This window comes from Chelonia mydas, chromosome 13, assembly GCF_015237465.2.
Source record: "Chelonia mydas isolate rCheMyd1 chromosome 13, rCheMyd1.pri.v2, whole genome shotgun sequence".
Lineage (NCBI taxonomy): Eukaryota > Metazoa > Chordata > Testudines > Cheloniidae > Chelonia > Chelonia mydas.
In genome coordinates this window covers 38,795,802-38,815,682 of record NC_051253.2, presented here as the reverse complement: position 1 = coordinate 38,815,682, position 19,881 = coordinate 38,795,802, and the positions used below count along the sequence as shown (strand labels likewise).

Here is a 19,881-nt window from a genome sequence, read left to right as displayed (position 1 = left end):
TATTTCAGATTTTAACCAGGGAGGAAAAAGAGTCTTTTAAAACATATTGCTAGGATGATGTCTGGGAATTTTTAAAGAGCCTCTGTCAATGAGACATCCACATTTCATTAAAATCATCCTTTGAAAGTCCCAAACTTCATTCCCAGTAAAGCTATCTGGGTATCTATCTATTTATATCACCCCATCACAAAAAACATCTGAGTGCTTCCAAAGATGTGTCCCCACAGTCCAGGTGTGGTAGAGAAATATTAGGATCTCTGTTTTACGTATAGGGAAACTGAGGCAGAGAGCGACTAACTGCCTTGACGAAGGTCTCAAAGGGAATTTGTGGTACAGCTAGCAACTGAAAGCAGCTCTCCTGAGTTTCAGATAAGTGCCTCACCCACAACTCCATCCTTTTCCCTATAATCTAAGCAGGATGTCAGCTGCAGACTCACCTGAACCCAGCGTGTTTCCTGTGTCTTTTATGAGCTCCAAACTCCTCCCTCGTCCCTAGCTAGAGCTGCCTTCAGATATACGAAGATTAGATTCTTCTTCGCAGCCATGTCTTAAAGAACATAAAAACTAGGTAGCTATAGGAGAAATCATGGGGAAGTGTTTTATTCTTAGCATTTGGACATTGAATCTCCGAGGTAAATAGACTGGGATTTCCAAAGGACTTTGGGCTCCCATCTCCCATGGAATCCTAGTCTTAAACCTGCTCCAAACCTTTTACCTCTACCTCGCTGTAACCTTAACCCTAAATCTAAGGCTATCCCCGAACCTTAAATCCTAAATCTAAAGCTACATTCCAACCGTGATGGTTCTCATCCCCGTCAGAAAGAACAAACTACAGGTCACCTGGGAGGGCCCTTTCAAGGTTGTCAAGCAGCTCAATGAGGTAAACTATGTGGTGGAGCTGTCTAACCGGACGCACCACCGCCGGGTGGACCATGTGAATATGATGAAGCCATATTATGCCAGGGGGAATGTGGTGTTGGCTGTGTGTGGACAGTGGGAGGAGGAGGGAGATGATCCTTTAGTAGATCTATTTCCTTGGAACAGAGCTGGTTCCCCCTTGGAAACAATTCCCCTCTCGGATCAGCTAACCCCTGCCCAGCAAGCTGAGGTCAGAGGGGTGCTGCATCCATACCGACAGCTGTTTTCCAACCAGCCTGGACGCACTAATCTGACTGTCCACCGGGTGCAGACAGGGTCGCACCTGCAGATAAGATGCTCCCCCTTCTGAGTCACAGGGAAAACTGCTCAGGACCTGGAAAGAGAGGTCCGGGATATGCTGGCTTTCGGGGTGATCCAGCCATCTGCCAGCCCTTGGGCCTGACCGATGGTGCTGGTCCCCAAAAAGGATGGGTCGGTTCAGTTCTGTGTGGACTATCGGAAGCTCAATGCCATCACTGTATCTGATGCCTACCCCATGCCCAGGCCTGATGAGCTCCTCGACAAGCTGGGAGAAGCTCGGTACCTTACCACCATGGACCTTACAAAGGGCTACTGGCAAGTGCAGCTGGATGCATATGCCCGGCTGAAATTGGCCTTTATCACCCCTCTGGGGCTCTATGAGTTCCTGACCCTGCCTTTCGGCCTCAAGGGAGTGCTGGGCACCTTCCAGCGCCTGGTGGACCAGCTACTGAGGGGGATGGAGAGTTTTGCTGTAGCGTATATTGATGACATCTGTGTCTTTAGCCAGACCTGGGAGGACCACGTGTCCCAGGTTAGACAAGTGCTGGACCAACTCCAGGGGGCTGGGCTTCCTGTAAAAGTGGAGAAGTGCAAGGTGGGGATGGTGGAAGTATCTTACCTGGGCCATCGGGTGGGGAGCGGCCACCTAAAGCCGGAACCAGCCAAGGTGGAGGTGATCAGAGACTGGCCCGCTCCTCACACCAAAAAGCAGGTCCAAGCCTTTATTGGGATGGCAGGATACTACCGAAGATTTGTGCCCCACTTTAGCGCCATCACCACCCCCATCACTGAGCTATGCAAGAAGGGGAAGCCAGACAAGGTGGTCTGGACCGAGCAGTGCCAGGAGGCTTTCCGGGTGCTGAAGGAGGCTCTAGTCAGTGGCCCAGTTCCAGCAAACCCAGACTTTGACAAGATCTTTGTGGTGTTCACCGATGCCTCAGACATGGGACTGGGGGCGGTGTTAATGCAGGAGGATGAAAAGGGGGAGAGACACCCCATTGTGTACCTGAGCAAGAGCAACACTACGCAGCCATCGAGAAGGAGTGCCTGGCCATGGTGTGGGCCCTCAAGAAACTAGAGCCCTATCTCTTCAGGCGACACTTCACCGTCTACACCGACCACTCTCCCCTGACCTGGCTGCACCAGATGAAAGGAGCCAACGCCAAGCTCCTGAGGTGGAGCCTGCTCCTGCAGGATTACGACATGGACGTGGTCCACGTGAAGGGAAGTGCCAACCTGATAGCGGATGCGCTGTCCCGGAGAGGGGGCCCCGAACTTCCCCAGGTCACTGGTCAGAGTGACCCCGCTCAGTTCAGTCTCGAAGGGGGGAGAGATGTGACGATGTGAAGCAGCATGGAGGGGGGGAGTGTTGACCTGGGAATGTGCCCTGGGGATGAGAGACCTGAGAGCCTGTTACCTGAGCCAGAAGGGGGCGGGAGAGGTAACACCTCTGCCCAGGAATGTGAACAGAGGCTGCAGGAGGGAGCCTGCTTGGTGGGTTTAGTTTCAGTTTGGGGCTGGGTGGAGGAACACAGGGAACCCCAGGGCTGGGGTCTGAGCTCCCTGCTCCCCTAGAAAGACTTGACTGAGGGGTCCAGGTTGTCCCCACAAGCTCTGGTTTGGACTGTGTTCCTCTGGTCCAATAAACCTTCTGTTTTACTGGCTGGCTGAGAGTCTCAGTGAATCCCAGGAAGAGGGGTGCAGGGCCTGGACTCCCCCACACTCGGTGACACAGGGCTACCACTCTGAGACCTTTTGATAAGCAACACCTTGTGATATGTTCAAAAAACACCCTCTTAATCCCCTATTTCCTTTACTGCCATAGCAACCAAACTGCCATGCAATCTTTGCAGATAAGGCAGAAGTGGTGAGGGGTTGAATGCGTGCGGAGGCGCGGTCTGTCGGTGTTATCTCCCTACCGCCAGCGACAGCGGCGAGCTTCGATCTACAAACAGAACAAGACCCTGCAGTCAGAGTGCCATGAGTGGGCGCAGCTGTCTCTTCTTGTCCCTGTTCTGTGAGTAACGCCGCCTGTTGTCTATTTTAAATGCGTTCTTGTTATAGTAACAGCCACTGCCTCCAACTGAAATCAGCACCCCATTGCGCTGTGTAGAGCTCTGTACAATACGTAGTGAGTCTCTGCCCTAAATAGACAAAGTCTTTAAGGAAAAAAGAAGTTCTTTTATCCCTGTTTTACATAGAGACCCAGAGAGAATACAACTGAGAGTTACAACGATGCCTAAGAGATTTAAAGGCCGAACTTCTGCTACTCTAAATGGGAAATGAGTGTCCAAATCTTGTAGGTGTCTGCTGTTCTCAGCCCAGATGAGTTGCTGAAAGTCACCCAGAGAGTTGGTAGCAGGGCTTGAAGTTAAATCCAGTGTCCTCAGACCCAGCTCAGTGCCCTCCATACCAGACCATCTTCCTCTGTCATCACCATTGCAAGCTAACCGACTGAGTCCAGTTCATTTTCCTCTTGTGCTGTGCATCGCTAGCCCACATTTATTGGTTAGTGTTTTATTTAACTCTAGGTTTCAGAGTAACAGCCGTGTTAGTCTGTATTCGCAAAAAGAAAAGGAGTACTTGTGGCACCTTAGAGACTAACCAATTAATTTGGTTAGTCTCTAAGGTGCCACAAGTATTCCTTTTCTTTGTATTTAACTCTCTCTCTCTCATTCCCTCCCCGGAGGTGGTATCTGCCTGTCTGAAGTAACCCAGTCCCCCGACCAGAGAGGTGCTGAGTTGGCTGATGCAAAGATTCAGTGCAAGCATGACATTCCTGATGGGAATTACGATTCCATTTACTGGTATTACCGGAAGGCCAGCACTGAACTGACTTACATCACTCACAGCTACAGTGAGGAGAGAAATTCAGGACGCTATGGACTCTCCGTTGACCGTGCCAACAGCTCCAGCGTTTTAACCATCAGGACTTTACAACCGGGAGATGGTGCTGTATATTATTGTGCCTTGCAGCCCACAATGGTTCACCTCTTGTAACACCCTGAACAATAACCTGCCACTCAAGGAGAGCTTGATCCAAAGACCATTGAAGACAATGGAAAGACCCCTATGAATTCAGTGGTGCAGCTCAGGTGATTAAAGACAACCATGGGCATAAATGCCAGCAGGAAGAGAATTCTAGTGCCGAGCAATATCGGGGGTTAGAATTCCTCAGGGAAGACTGGCCGAAAGTTAGAAAATAAATAGACACGGTGGGTGAGGCAATATCCACAGAGCTACCGCAGAGCTCTGTGGAGAAAAAGTTCGGCCGATAAAAGATATTAGATCTCCCGCTTTCTCTCTTCCTTACCCGGCGCCCACACAGCTACCACAACACTGCAAACGGAATAAAAACGCCGATAATGACAAGACACTGACCAAAGGCAAATGAGTCTTGTAAAGACAAGACATGCAGGTCATGAATGAGATTTGTTAACCCTTCTATGGAAAGTTCATGTCCGTTAATAATGATAAAATCAAGTGGTTATTTAAAAGAATTCATTGTCCAGTTCTGGTCACCCATGTTCAAAAAAGATTAATTCAAAGTGGAAGAGGTGCAGACGAGGGCTACTCAGATGTTCAGGGAAATGGAGAGCTGAATTTAGGAGAGGGGATTGATTATTTAGCCTAGAAAAAACAAAGGCTGACAGGGGATGGGCAGGGATGGTGTCCCTGGCCTCTGCTTGCCAGAAGCTGGAAATGGGCGACAGGGGATGGATCACTGGGTGATTCCCTGTTCTGTTCACTCCCTCTGGGGCACCTGGCATTGGCCACTGTTGGAAGACAGGATACTGGGCTAGAAGGACATTTGGTCTGACCCAGTCTGGCAGTTCTTATGTTCTTATGAGGATCTGACTGCTCTTTATAAATGTATCAGTAAGATAAACACCAGGGAGGGAGAAGAACTATTTAAGCTACTGGACAATGTTTGTAGAAGAACAATGGGTTATAAACTGGCCACGAATAAATTTAGGCTGGAAATTAGAAGATGTCTAATCATTAAAGGAGTGACTGTGAGGTTACAAAACAGGTGATAGGAGGAGTGGGCGTGAACAACCAAACTAGTTTTAAGATGGAGCTTGATAAATTTATGAAATGGCATTACCTGAAATGTTCTATGACCCAGGACTGAGATCCCTTCCAGTCCTATGTCCTACGTTCCTATGGATATTAATTGTTTACCTGAATAACTAAATATTGTCTTTATTAAAATATTGGGAAAATGAATTGTTTGTGCAAATAAAAGCAATATTTTAAATATTACCACATATAATATAAATGTTATGAAATATCTGTTTATTTTTACTGTATTTTTGGATACAGGAATAAAAAGAAGTTGTCTTAATTTGACAGACCTGAAAAAATGACTGTGTAAAAAATCTGTATTTAAAAATAAGTGGCTATATCTTACAAGAATGTGAATTTTATGAAATTATTATTCCTTTTAAAATTGTGTATTTTAATTAAAAGATGTCTTCGTTTATCAGTACCCAGTAATGAATTTCACATGCATTGTCAAGAAGAACTTTGTGTGTCTGTTATTGGGAAATTCATTTTTTTGTTTATATTTATAATTACAATCCAGAATTTATTAGAATATAGGAAATGAGAGTACAATACAGAACATCGGAGCACAATACAATACAATACCTCATAATACAATACAGGAAATGAGACTAGACTAGAGTAGACTAGAATGTCCTTTAATGACTGGATTTGTTTCTTTAAATCATTGGATGAATATGGACTGGAAAAGATACTTGAAACCATATATCTCACCTCCTCAAATGCTCAAAATCCAGAGTGGTTGGAGATTTGGTTTCCCTGGTGGCTAGCACCTGATAATGCATCCATTCTCTCTCTCTCTCTCTCTCTCTCTCTCTCTCTCTCTCTCTCTCTCTCTCGTATAATCTCTCTGCTTTATATCTTAACTCTTATGACAATGAATCACCTCTCTTCCCTTCTTGAGAAGAGATATGAGGCATTTCCTCTTGTTGTCCCTGGGTATAGTGCAATGCTGTACAATTTTCATTAGCTTTATTCTTGTCCACATTCATGGTGCAATATATTCCTATCACGGGCCTGATCCAATGACCCTTGAAGTGGATGGAAAGACCCCTGTTGACTTCAAAAGACTTTGGATGAGGCCAGGATGAGACACCTTAAATTGAACAAGGCATGCACCTAAAAAAGAAAAGCACCTATTTCCGGTGAGATGAGAGAGCAGCTCATGAAGTTCCTATCAAAGGGACCTCTCTCACAGCAGCGACAAACACCCTGGGCTCTCAGCATGCCTGCGCTTCCCTTGGTACTTGTCCTAACCCTGAACTGGTCAGGTGAGCTTATGAACACCATAGTGTTTAATTCCAGCTTCTATGTCTGTTCTTGGCTGATGTTTGCTTAAAAGACTGAGATGAAATCTGTGTGTCCTCGGGGGTTTTGTAATAACTCCGATGTTACTTTGATGTGTTTAAAGGGCTCACCCAAGGTCAGACAGTCATCCAACCTGTGAGAGAAACAAAGGTGAAGGAAGGGGAATTTGTTTCCCTGGACTGTAGCTATAATTCGGGCTTCCCAACGCTGTTCTGGTACAGGCAGGAATCCGGAGGATCTCCACAGTTCATCCTTCAGGAGCGCTCCAGGCATGAAGATTTGGAAGAGAGGTTCAGGAACCGTTTCAAAGCCAAAATTAATAAAACCAGCAGGGTTTTCCCTTTGGATATATCATCGGTTCAGCTGTCTGACTCCGCCACCTATTACTGTGCTCTGATAGACACAGTAGGAAAAAGGATACACCTTCCTTTACAAAATCCCTCCGCCCAGCAATGCACAAAGAAACAGGACTCAGAAGGAGTGGAAAACTGGGGCTTGTTTATACTTGAAAATGAATGTGGATTAAGGTAGGGTGTGAATTTAAAGTTCAATAGAAATTCCTTGAAATATCCACCTGTGGACACTCTTATTCCAGAATAAGAATGCCTTGTTCCTGTTCCTGTTCCTATCTTAACCCACTTTGAAAGTGGGTTACAGCAAAGGTATTTTTCTCCTGAAACACATTCTTTGAGCCTGTAAAACACCGAACATTTTAAGGCCCTATTTAGAAATAAATTTAAAGGCTACAGAGTGTTTTAGAGCAAGAGGGAAACATTTGTCACTGAGAATTTAAAATGAAAAGCAAAGAACCAAACCAAAGAATGAATCAAAAAAGGGAAGAGACATAGAAAACATAGACCGAGATAGAGAAAAAGCAAAAAGCACCCCCCAAAGCCAGAAAATTGAATGCAAAAAAATCAAACACACAAACAAGCAAAAATTCCCAAAACATACACAGCAACAACATACAGCACAAACAACAAGAACGCAACCACAGAATGCAAAAAGATAAAAACAAACAGAATAAACACACAAGCACAAAAGTCTAAAAGTCAACATAAAACCAGGAAAGAGAAAAAAGCCCCTCCCGTCTTCAGAAAAACACGAGAAAGAAAGAAAGAAAGAAAGAAAGAAAGAAAGAAAGAAAGAAAGAAAGAAAGAAAGAAAGAAAGAAAGAAAAAGAAAATCCCTTTCCTCTTTAAAAATGTACCATCCTATATAAAAAAATCTTTTCCAGGATGATTAAAACAACAACAACAAGAAGAGTACGAACTTCAGGCTGCCCTTCAGTGGGATGTAGGTATCTAACTCCTTTAGATTTCTTTGAAAATTGCTGCCGAAATGCTTTGCTGGGTGCCTTTTGCAGAGCCCGGTCTGTGTGAACAGTTGTGCGGCATTTCTCCTTTTCTCTTCAGTCCTAAGGAGGTTAAAGCTCCATCTGGTGTTTCGAAGGATCCGTATTAAGAGGGGAAAGAGCTGTTTCATATCTGGCTGCTCTATGTCTGATCGGAGGGGTGTGAGAGGAGCCGCGGTGTGTTACCCTGTGAGCTAAAGACGTCAAAGGCTGGAGAGCTCCATCTTGTCGCTTTTGAAGCCACGCTAACCCAGAAATCGAACTGCTGCCAACCTCCATCCTCTGCCAGCGCCTGCCGAGGAAGGGGCACGTGACTTTTGTATGACAAAGGGGATGACTGAGAAACTCTTGGGTGTTCGTTTTCTTGCAGAGATGAGAAGGGGCTGCTGCCTTCTGCTGCTTCTCAGCAACTTATGCGGAAGTAAATAAAACACAATAGCAGAGAGCCCTAATTCTGCACTTGCTGTCTGAGTTTGGGTTTGTTCTGGCTTTTTCTTTGGGTTTTTAGGTTTTTGTGTATGTATTTACTGTGTCTGAGTTTCTTGTGCTTTCTGTGTTGATGCAGCTTTTCTGGTGTTTATATTCTTCTTCTTTTCTGTGTTTGGCTTTTTTCAGTTTGTTCCTTTTTCACTTTTTGTTTTGTTTTTCAGGTTTTCATATTCATGTTTTTTTGTTCCTATGTTATGATATTTTTGTGTGTTTTCAGTGTTTATTTTGAATTTAGGGTGCTCCTGTCTTTGTGTTTTTCTTTTCCTCTTTATTTGTGTGTGTGTGTGTGTCTTTTAGTGTTGGCTTTCAGGTTTTTGTGTTTAAGTTTTTGTGTGTTTTCTGTGTTTAGGTTGATTTCCAGGTTTTTGTGTTTGATTTTTGTGTGTGTTTTCTGTGTTTAGGTTGGTTTCCAGGTGTTTGTGTTTGATTTTTTTGTGTGTTTTCTGTGTTTAGGTTGGTTTTCAGGTTTTTGTGTTTGAGGTAGGGTTTTTGTTGTTGTTGTTGTTGTTTGTTTGTTTGTTTGTTTTTCCTTTAGAGTGGTTTCCAGGTGTTTATGTTTCAGTTTTTTACTGTGTTTTCTGTATTTAGGTGGATTTTCAGGTTTTTGTTTTTATTTTCTTGTTTTCTTCATCTTTAACTGGTTGTGAAGCTGTTAAATTCTCTCCAGATTTTCAATCACACAGAATAATTCTTGCCTTGCCAGATACTGTTCAGCCATCTCCGCTGACGTTTATCCTTCTCCCTCATTGCTCCCTTACGGGCAGTTAATCTCTTTGCCTTATTAACACGCTTTATTCTCTCGCCAGCAGTCAGGAGCGATGTGCCGCTGGACCAAGGTGCCCAGGCCTTGGCGGTCCGGGAGGGCGAGGAAGTGACCTTCCAGTGCCGTGTGACGGGAGGGGAGATGAACAGTTATTGGATGTACTGGTACAGAAAGGGGCAGCGGGGCCCCCTGACCTGGATTTACCGAGAAGGGGACCACTATGGAGAAGGCTTCCAGGGCCGCTTCGTAGGGGAAGTTGACAGCTCCAACAACAGGTTCACCCTCAAGATCCTGAGCGCAGAGCTGCGAGACAGGGCGGTGTATTACTGCGCTTCCAGTCCCCACGGTGCCACAGCTGTGCGGCGAGCAGAGCCAAAACTGACAGAGCGGGGGGAGGGCGAAGCATCGCTTGCAAACTACAGACCATGGCCAGCTCTGGGGCACGAGTGGCTGGGGGATCGCTCTCTCTCTCTCTCTCTCTCTCTCTCTCTCTCTCTTTGTGTGAAGCTGTCAGGGAAGCCGTCCGGACAGAACTGGAAGGAGTGACTCTGTCAGACAGTGGTAGTACAGAATTTAGGTTGGCATCTTTCAAAGGAGTATAATTCATTAAAATCAGTTTTAGGGTTCCATAAGTATGTAGTATAGTATAGTATAGTATAGTACAGTATAGATAGATAGATAGATAGATAGATAGATAGATAGATAGATAGATAGATAGATAGATAGATAGGCAAGTTGTGCTTCTCCTGTGCAGAAGGGGAATTTAAGCCTCATTTTGTAACTCAAAGAAATGGCCACAAGGTGCTGCTATTCACCCATAGTCCATCTTCTGAGACCAGTTAGACTGAAGGAGCTGTCCAAGGTGGAAACCCTCCTTGGAGAGTTAAAGAAGAAAAGTCTCAAGAGGCTAATCTGCCGATCTGCAGAACACCCTTAACCCAAATCTCTGCAGTAGGAGGGAAGGCTCTCTCTCTCTCTCTCTCTCTCTGTCTCTCTGTCTCTCTCTCAGAGAAGGTGGGTGAAGTAATAACTTTTATTGAATCAACTTTTGTTGGTGGAAAGAACAAGCTTTCGAGATTCAGAGAACTCCTCCTCAGGTCTGCTTTCCTTCTCCAGACTTGAGGAAGAGCTCTGTGAACCTCGAAAGTGTGTCCCTTTCACAAACAGAAGATGGTCCAATAAAAAATATTAACTCACCCACCTTGTCTCTCTCATATCCTGAGACCAAAACGACTACAACTCTCTGTCTGAAAGTAAATACAAGTGTATCTGCTTGTCTATATGTCTGCTTTTATGGATTATACTCCTCCGGAAAATGGTTACCTAGTTTATTTGCCTGCAATAAATATAACGAAGTTATACACCTACACCAAGGAGATATAGTTTAAGAAAAAAAAAACACTCCTTCCCATTGTCTCCGGGTGGCTTCTTGGGCAGAATTTCTCCCTCTGTCTTTTCACAGCCCTCCCACGAGGGGGAGTGGGTCCTTGGCTGTAAATAGGCCGGACGACGCAGCAGAGGAATCGTTCTGTGCGTGACAGCGGTAGAGACGAGATGTGGATCGCCGTCTGCCTACTTCTCCTCAGTAAGTGGTTTAAATTTACTGGCAGTTAGACTCAGTGTTTTCCAAGTCATGGATCTTACTCTGCCTCCACTCTTCTCCTGCTAGGTCCCGTGGCTGGGAACTCCGTGACCCAGATTCCAGCGTCTGCGTCAGCCAGGGCAGGGCGGCCCGTGAAACTGTCCTGTCAATACAGAACCACGTACACGTACTACGCAGTGGGATGGTACCAGCAGCTGCCTGGGCAGCAGCCTCTTTTCCTACTGTACAGAAATGAGAGGGGAAATGAATACAAGCCCGGTTCGGTGGCCCCTCGGTTCTCCTCCCAGCTGGACACCGGAGCGAAGTCTCTCACGCTGTCCATAGACGGGGCGCAGCGGGCTGACTCGGCGGTGTATTTCTGCGCTCTCTGGGATCCACTGTGCTACAGAGCTCCCCGAGCTCCCGACACAAACTGCCGGAGCGGGGGGCGGTCTCGAAAACGAAGGGAGATGAGTCATTTCCCCTACGTGCACCGGGGGGAGGGGGAGGGGAGCCAAGTGTCAGAGGGCACCAAGAAGTGTGTTATTGTTTACAAGCAGGGGGTTGCACACTTCCTACCTTGTGGAGGCTCAGCGTATTGCTCACCCCGGGGTCTCCTGCATCACTCCCTCCCCTACACAAACTACCAGTCTGCCTCCCTTCCATCCCCATTTTTTTTTCAGGGACTCCCCTGGCTCTTCCCCGCTGGAGTCGCCCCATTATCACCTCCTCCCATACCAGGGTCCCCCATATTTGCCCCATGCCAGAAGCTGGATGCCCCTCTATTCCCACTATACCTCCCCAATGTAGAATACACTAAAAGACACTATTTTGCATGGTGACGAGTTTCAGAGGGATAGCCCTGTTAGTCTGTTTCAGCAAAAACAACGAGGAGTCTTGTGGCACCTTAGAGACTAACAAATGTATTTGGGCATAAGCTTTCGTGGGCTACGACCCACTTCTTCAGATGCATGGAGTGGAAAATACAGGTATAATTATACAGCACAAGAAAGGGCAGGAGTTGCCTGACCAAGTGGGGGGTCAATGATTCAATCAGGGTGGATGTGTCCCATTCCCAACAGTTGACAAGAAGGTGTGAATGTCTACAGAGTAAAAATTACTTTTTGTAATACTAACAATGCCAATTCCATCAGGGTGGATGGCCCATACTCAACAGTTGATGGGAGATTACTTCTTGTAGTGACCCAGCCATTCAGTCTTTATTCAGACCTAATTTGATGGTGTCAAGTTTGCAAATGAATTCCAGTTCTGCAATTTCTCTTTGAAGTATATTTTTGAAGTTTTTTTGTTGAAGAATGGCCACTTTTACGTCTGAAATTGAGTGTCCAGGGGGGTTAAAATGGTTTTTGAATGTTATAATTCTTGACATCTGCTTTGTGTCCATTTATTCTTTTGCATAGAGACTGTCCAGTTTTGCCAACGTACATAGCAGAGGGGCATTGCTGGCACATGATGGCATATATCACATTGGTGGATGTGCAGGTGAACGAGCCTCTGATAGTGTGGCTGATGTTATTAGGCCCTGTGATGGTGTCCCCTGAATAGATATGTGGGCACAGTTGGCAAAAGGGTTTGTTGCAGGGGATGGTTCCTGGATTGGTGTTTCTGTTGTGTGGTGTGTGGTTTCTGGTATTTGCCTCAGGTTGGGGGGCTATCTGTAAGTGAGGACTGGTCTGCCTCCCAAGGTTTGTGGGAGTGAGGGATCATCTTCCAGGCTTAAACTATCCCAAAGTACAAAGCTTGGATTAAAAGTGACAACATACATACAGTACATAATCTGCAATATCCCAAATTAAAGTTAATAAATTTAACCATGAAATTAAAATATTAGCATCCAACTTTTGGGGTACTTCACTCATAAAAAGTGGGAAGCAAACATAGCAGTGAGTGTAGCTTGTCCCGCAGTAATTGAGAATTTAGGATGGGTTGTCCCTCAGTAAATACAATCCATCAGAGAAGTATTTCAGTTACTTTCCCCGTTTCGCTTCTCCATGGAACTTTTTTATAACTCAGCTATAGGACAGTAGCCGCTAGAACCCACAGCACAGACCTTAGCTAGGGTCTCAGGGGCAGCTAGATGAGGTCGGAGCCAGATTTCAGGGGCCTGCAGCTGACATTTCACAACCAACACAGGGATTTGTTCTTGCCTCTCTCACCAGTTTTACGGTAATGGGAACTGGGAATCCCACCGGACGTTTTGAGTGTGTGTAGCGACCCCGTGTGCGATGAGAGCTCAGTGGAGACACACAGTGAGCGACAGTCTCTGCCCTGAAGAATTTACAAAGAAATTGGAGCAGACAGAGGAAGGGTTCCTCACTGCGCCCTCGTTATACCCATGGGGAACAAAGTCACAAAGAGAGGAGGATAAAGTTACTGCTGCTCGGTCTGCTGCTACCACATAGCGACTACGGTCTATTTCTCTCTCCTTTTGAAGACCGGAGCGGATGCGAATCGAGTGACCACATTTCCTGTGAGACACCCCCGGTGTCCCTGAGTCTGCAGAGGAGACGGCACAGACACGTGTCTCCGCAGCTCACACCCATCCCCGCTTCTCTGCGCCCTCTCCTGCAGAATTGTCTCCAAAATCGTCAGAAAAGAGATGATGCTGTGGCTACCCCTCGCTTTCATGGCAGCAATTCCCAGAGGTGATTCCTTGTCTGGATACAGAGGGAAGCTCAGTATTACGGTGGAGATGATTAATACTATATTTTAATTTTGCGGGAGTTCATTCGCAGATTCAGCTGGTGGAGTCTGGGGGAGGTGTTAAAACCACAGGAGATTCTACCCGCATCTCCTGTAAAGCCTCCGGATTTCCCTTTGGAAACTATTGGATGTTCTGGTACCGCCAGGCTCCCGGGAAAGCAGCAGAGTGGATCTCCTACATTAACCCCGATAGCACTAAAGCGGACTCTGGCCATTCAGTGAAAGGGCGATTCACCATCTCCAGAGACAACCCCAGCAACCTGCTCTATTTGCAAATGACCGGCCTGAGAGCCGAGGACACGGCGGTGTATCACTGTGTGAGAGACACAGTGACAGGCAGGGAATCTAAGCACGTACAAAAACATCCCCTTTGCAGTCACAGCCCGCTGCAGGGCAAACCCCAGGTGAAGAGTCAGACACACACAGAACTGAACCAAGGAGAAAATGTCCCCAGAGCTGCCAGCAGCGCGGGACGGACAAGACTTTTGTGTCTCTGCAGACTCAGGTCAGGGCTGGGGTAGGAAATATGAGGCAGCCGCTGTCCCAGTCCCTGCCCCTAGGGGGGCAGCACCCCCGTGTTCTCTGCTGCACACCCGCCCCTCCGGGCAACCAGAGTGCCACCCCTCCCACACCCTGTCCCTAGGGGGCAGCCCCCCCGCTCCTGGCTGCGCTCCTTCACGTCGATGATTCCCAAGAGGCCTCTAGGGGGCGTGAGGGGTCAGCCTTTCTTTGTTGCACCCTGGGTCCCGGGAGATCTTGATGGATTCCGAGCTGTGGCAGGGGGCAGCAAAAGCGGACAGGGTCAGATGTCGCTCGCTGTTGGCAGATCTGACTCTGCCCCTGCTGCCCCACTAGGAAAGAAACCCGGCTGTCCGACCTGGGGCCCAGCCCACTGTCTGAACTCTTAGGGCTAAGACTTTTCCAATGTAGGAAGTTGAAGTTAGGCTCCCGGATCCTGATTGGTGGGTTCCTGAAGGAAAGGGTGGATTTCACAGGCAGCAGCTTCCACTGCTTTCAGTGCACTTGTAACTGCAATAACTGAAGTGAGCTGTAGCTCAGGAAAGCTGATGCTCAAATAAATTGGTTAGTCTCTAAGGGCCACAAGTCCTCCTGTTCTTTTTGCGGATACAGACTAACACGGCTGCTACTCTTGTGACCCGTGAACTGACCCTCTCAGAGGTAATAGTCATAATTGGCCAGGTGAAAACTCAGCACCGCCCTGTGGTTGATAGTTAGCCGCCCGCCTCCCTGGGATATTCGTCACTAGCTCAGCAAGGGTGGGGCGGGGTTTCTCCGAGTGGTAATTTAAATGAGGCGGGGCTATGTAAATTATCCCCGTGCAATGACTCTCTTTCCGGGCTGTTTCTACCCGCCCCTGACTCTGCGGCTCGCGGAGAAGCTCTGTCCCTGCAGGGAGCAGCTCCGGACCCATCCCCAGGGCGACGACTGGCCGCAGACGTGCAGAGACGATGCGGTGGTGGCTCCATTTTGCTTTCATCGCAGCAGCGTCCAAAGGTGCTTGGGGTGGCGGGAATCGGGGGGTTGTTGATCTGATTAGTGCCATTGATTGACCGGAGCGGGAGAGGGGAGATTCCCCGGGAATAAATTGGGACACACGGATTTTGTTTCCGGTTTCATACCATGTATTTGTCTCGTCTGAGAGGCGGTGGCTGGAAACCTCCAAATCGTTTCCCTTTGTCTCACAAATATAATTGACAGACCAGATGTCCCCCCCTCCCTTACATTAGACTGTGGCCAAAGCTGCCGCCGTTGCCCAGACCTGGCCCGAGGGGATTGTTCCCACCCGCTCTCACGCCCCCAATCCGGTTTGTTCCCCAGGGGCCGAGGCGCAGGGGCGGCTGGTGGAGTCCGGCGGCGGGGCTGCGACCACCGGCGGCTCCAGGCGGCTCTCCTGCACAGGCTCCGGATTCACTTTCAGCAGCTACACCATGTTCTGGTACCGGCAGCGCCCCGGGAAGGGGCTGGAATGGGTCTCCTGGATCAGCGGCCCTGGTGGGAGCAAAGATTACACTAACTCCGTGAAAGGGCGATTCACCGTCTCCAGGGACAACGCCAAGAGCCAGCTGTATCTGCAAATGAGCCGCCTGGGACCCGAGGACACCGCCCGGTATCACTGCGCTGCTAGAGACACAGTGAGGGGAAGCCGGCCTGAGCTCTGACAAAAACTCTCTGCGTTCAGCTCAGGGGATTCGGGAGCGCCCCATGACTAGCATCACGCCCTGAACTCCGGTGTCCCTCACCCACAACTCATAGCCCACTGCTCACCCACTCACTCACTGCAGCTCCTTAGTGGCGTCCTTGTCCAGAGTAGTGCGTTCTCGGGGTGCAAGGTGTGTGTCTGTGCCCGGAGGGACAGGAGCTGTTCTCAGAGCACAGGGATATACACACAGACAGCCGGGGGTGAGAGCAGAGAACTGACCTGAACTCTGCTGGGTTCACCAGCAAACCTGCGGGCATCTACTAAGCCGGGCTGCTGCAGGAATTCTTTCACAGCGCATCGTGAGAAAACGTGTCTGTCCTTCCTTAGCACTTGGGTGGAAGGGCTGTTCCTCCAGCAACACGTTCCAAGGAAAGGGCTCCAGATTTTTGTACACAACTAGTAGCGTGGTGGGGAGTCTACTCCAAGAGAGGACCTATCCCAACTGTTGGCTCTCTTGCTACCCAGGCTGGAAAGAAAATGCCCAGTTCCGACTTGAATTACACCAAGGACCCAATGGGAGCGCTCACTAGTCACTGCGGGCAGAACTGGCAACTGGCAACCCCGGATCGGTGGTAATGAGCCTGATTGAAAACAGAAGCGCCTCTACACGAGAGATTCGTTTCTGCGGCAGGGAAATTATCCCTGGATTTCCACACTGATCCTCTTCAGGGTAAGTGTATCTGGTAACGATGAACCGCTACACAAAGGCAGGGGTTGACTGGTCTTCCCCCCAGGGGTTGGCTGGTCTTCCCTTAAAGAAGGGAGCATATGCAAATGGAATAACAACATTTCCTGTCACACACACGCTCTGTCCCTGACCCTGCAGGGGACAAAAGCTGCAGCCCCATGTGCCTGCATTGAACAAGTCCCACTGGGGATTTCCCCCCAGACTAATCAGAAGAAGATGCCCCTCTGGCGGCATGTTGCTTTCATGGCAGCACTGCCCCAAGGTGATTCTGGCCTGAAAAGGTCGGGAGGCCTCAGTGTTACTGAGTACCAGGCTAAAATCATTCTCTGTTATAGAATCATAGAATCTGAGGGTCGGAAGGGACCTCAGAAGGTCATCTAGTCCAACCCCCTGCTCAAAACAGGACCAATCCCCAATTTTTGCCCTAGATCCCTAAATGGCCCCCTCAAGGATTGAACTTACAACCCTGGGTTTAGGAGGCCAATGCTCAAACCACTTAGCTATCCCTCTGGCCTACTTATGTCCTCAGGTGCCCAATTGCAGGTCCAGCTGGTGGAGTCTGGGGGAGGCCTGAAGATGGCAGAAGAGTCTATCAACAACTCGTGCAAAGTCTCCGGGTTCAGATTTGGTGACTATGCGATGCTGTGGTACCGACGGGCTCCCGGGGGAAGACCAGAGTGGGTCTCTTATATTAACTGGGTTGGCTCTGACACGGATTAGGCGGACTCAGCCGAAGGGCGATTCACCATCTCCAGGGACAACCCCAGCAATTTGCTACACTTGCAAGTGAAGAGATTGAGAGTCGAGGACAGCGCCCGGTATCACTGTGCGACACACAATGAGGGGAAGCTGGTCTGAGCTCAGTCAATAACCTCTCCTTCCTGTCACAGCCTCCCTGAGGAAGCACGTCACACCTCAAAGTTCAATCACATGGATTTTAACCAAGTAGAAAATGTCCTCAACTCTTTAGTCATCACGTAGGAAAGTATAATTTTTGGAGCCCGGTGAGGGCTGCAAAGACACGTCAAGGCTGAGGTGAGAGCTACAGCCTCTATCCCGGTCTCTGGCACACACCTCCCAACGTCCGCAACAAATGGGGCAGGGGGGCTGCAGACAGCACCAGTCCCCTTCTTTGCACAGCCCCGCCTTACTCCCCTGCTGCTCCTTCTTGGGCACTGACTGCGGCAAGGGTCCTGAGGAAAAAACAGTGTGTGAAGTCTTGTGTCAGTCCCGACCAGGGGGCAGAGTTAAGATTACATGGGCAACCTGAGTTCTGGCATCTCCTATCGTTCGAGGGCTTGACTTTGCCACCTTAACATTCTTTTAAAGTAGTTTTTAATGTCATTTCCTTCCCGTACAGAAAAATGGAAAAACATAAAAAACACCCTTTCAGTCTATAGAACCACATTGACCTTCCCCCAGCTGCGTCATCAGCAGAATTGGCATTTTCAGAGGTGCGCACTCCTTGTCTTAGATGCACATACCTCGACCTGGGTTACCAGTGTGCACCTGCTGTCCCGAGCCCTGCCAGCAGGGTACAGCACTTCCCCCCGACCTGAATTGTACTGTGCGCCTTCTATCCTAGTACATACCACTAGAGAGCAGCACTTGTTCTCTTTGGCGCCCTCCAATCTGCGTGGGACCTTCATAAACTGCTGGAATATCGGACACTGCCCCCTTCATTGCCCCCTGGTGGTGGAACATAGGGCTCAGCACTGGCCGGAGATACATTATTAGGGAAAGATGCTTTAGGGACCCTCCCCCGCACACCTTTCCCTGCTAGGAGATCTCAAGGTTGACAGCATTTGGGGACATGGTGCTATTGCAAAGGGGGTCTTGGACTACCCTCCCCCCTCTCTTCTTGTCAGCTGGAATTGACACTCGCCTATCAGGTTACAGGAGACGTAGACTGCGCAGCTGCGTTTCCTGTGCCAAACCAAACATCGCATTCACATGTCCCTGACCTTGGAGTTCCCAGAGAGCAACACTGCAACCCTCTGTATGTCTGCAATTACCATCTAACTCCGTCCTCCAAATTCCCATTATCCCTCCAAGTAACCAAAAACTGTGACAGCCTGATTGAATACTCAGGCCTGGGAATTATTTGCTTCTTATGGAAAAAGAGCAACCACTCTTTTTCTCCCCCCCCCCCCCCCCGCCGTTGGTAAAAGCGGTACGATCATGTTGTGAGGGTGACTCTTAAAGGGATGATGTCACTACCCTTCTGAAGTGTTGGTCACTCAGGCCTGGACCTTAGTTATCTCTGGTGGGAAAGGAGGGAGCAAAATAATTTTATTTACTCGTTCTTTCATTTATTCCATTGGTAAAGGGTAGTGGTGACTATGCTCGCTGACAGCTGCGGACACCGCCACCTATTACTGCGCCCGGAGAGAGACAGTGAGACAGAGACAGGGAGCCCCCAGACAGAAAGGGAGGAACCTCTATTCCCAACCTCCGGGGCTGAACCCGCCTGGCTTGTCCCCTTCTCTCAGCCCCCCTCTGCGAGGGACAAGGTGCGGGAGGCCATCTCTTTTGTTGGACCAAATTCTGTAGCGGGGGGGGGGGGGGGGGGGGCGAGTCCAGCAGAAGGTATCAGCTCACCGACCTTGGCTCTCCAATATCCGGGGACCAACAGGGATACAGCATCTTTGCATAGTGACAGGTCGGTGTCAACTCCTGCCTGAGAAACACAGCAGGAAAGAAACCCCAGGAAGAGCTCTGTGGGGCTCCAGAGTTTGTCTCTGTCCCGCCAACAGAAGTTGGTCCAATAGAAAATATTACCTCCCCCGCCTTGTGTCTGATATCCTGGGACCGTGGTGGCTACAACTTCACTCCATACAGCAGGAAAGAGAGTGAGCCAGCGGGGTCCGGGTCTGCCCTGCTGTGCTGGGCTGTAGATATTTCAGGACGAGAGAGAGGCGTGTATATATGGGATGAATCTGCCCATGTCTGTTGTGTATCGGATGGACAGGATAGCTCAATACAGAGAGGGGTCTGATAGCTAGCCAAGGGGGTGTATGAGATAGATAGATAGATTAGATAGAGGGGGTGGATGGGGATAGATAGATTAGATTAGATAGTGTGACGGTGGTCCCAGTGGGAGCCAGCTGAGGTTGCTCAATTAGGGTGAACTACAAACAAACCCGAAAAGCTAGTGGATATTTCAATATTTAGATTTACCCAGCCAGCACAAAACGGCTTCTGTACTACCTCACTGGTTACTCAGCAGTCCCAACAATGCAGTTCCCTTGAAGTATCCAGCCCCAGGCCTCCACCCAGCTACCCAGGACAAAATATGATGAGGATTCCTGAAAATCTTATTCCATCATACAAAAGAAAAAGTTCTGATCCCAAAGGACCAGCCACACACGCAGGTCAAATTATAACTTAGATCTTACCCAAAAGATCTTAGATCCGATTCCTACTAACTAAACTGAAATTTATTTAAAAAAAAAAAGAAAAGAGAGTATTGGTTAAAGGATCAATATACTTACAGACATGAATT

At 48.4% G+C, this 19,881-nt stretch overlaps 1 protein-coding gene and 1 gene segment (V, D, J or C); both read left to right on the top strand.

Annotated features, from left to right (window-relative positions):
* The window catches only part of LOC119563617 (immunoglobulin lambda-1 light chain), a 216,385-nt gene that overhangs the window by 41,948 nt on the left and 154,556 nt on the right, over positions 1-19,881 (top strand). Inside the window, exon 4 of the mRNA XM_043527487.1 lies at positions 12,407-12,421. Within this exon, the coding sequence (XP_043383422.1) occupies positions 12,407-12,421 (15 nt within the window). The remainder of the gene's footprint in view (positions 1-12,406; positions 12,422-19,881) is intronic.
* Positions 14,573-16,506, top strand: LOC119567887. The segment is given in 2 exon segments: positions 14,573-14,982; positions 15,307-16,506. Coding segments are annotated over 2 exon segments (387 nt in total).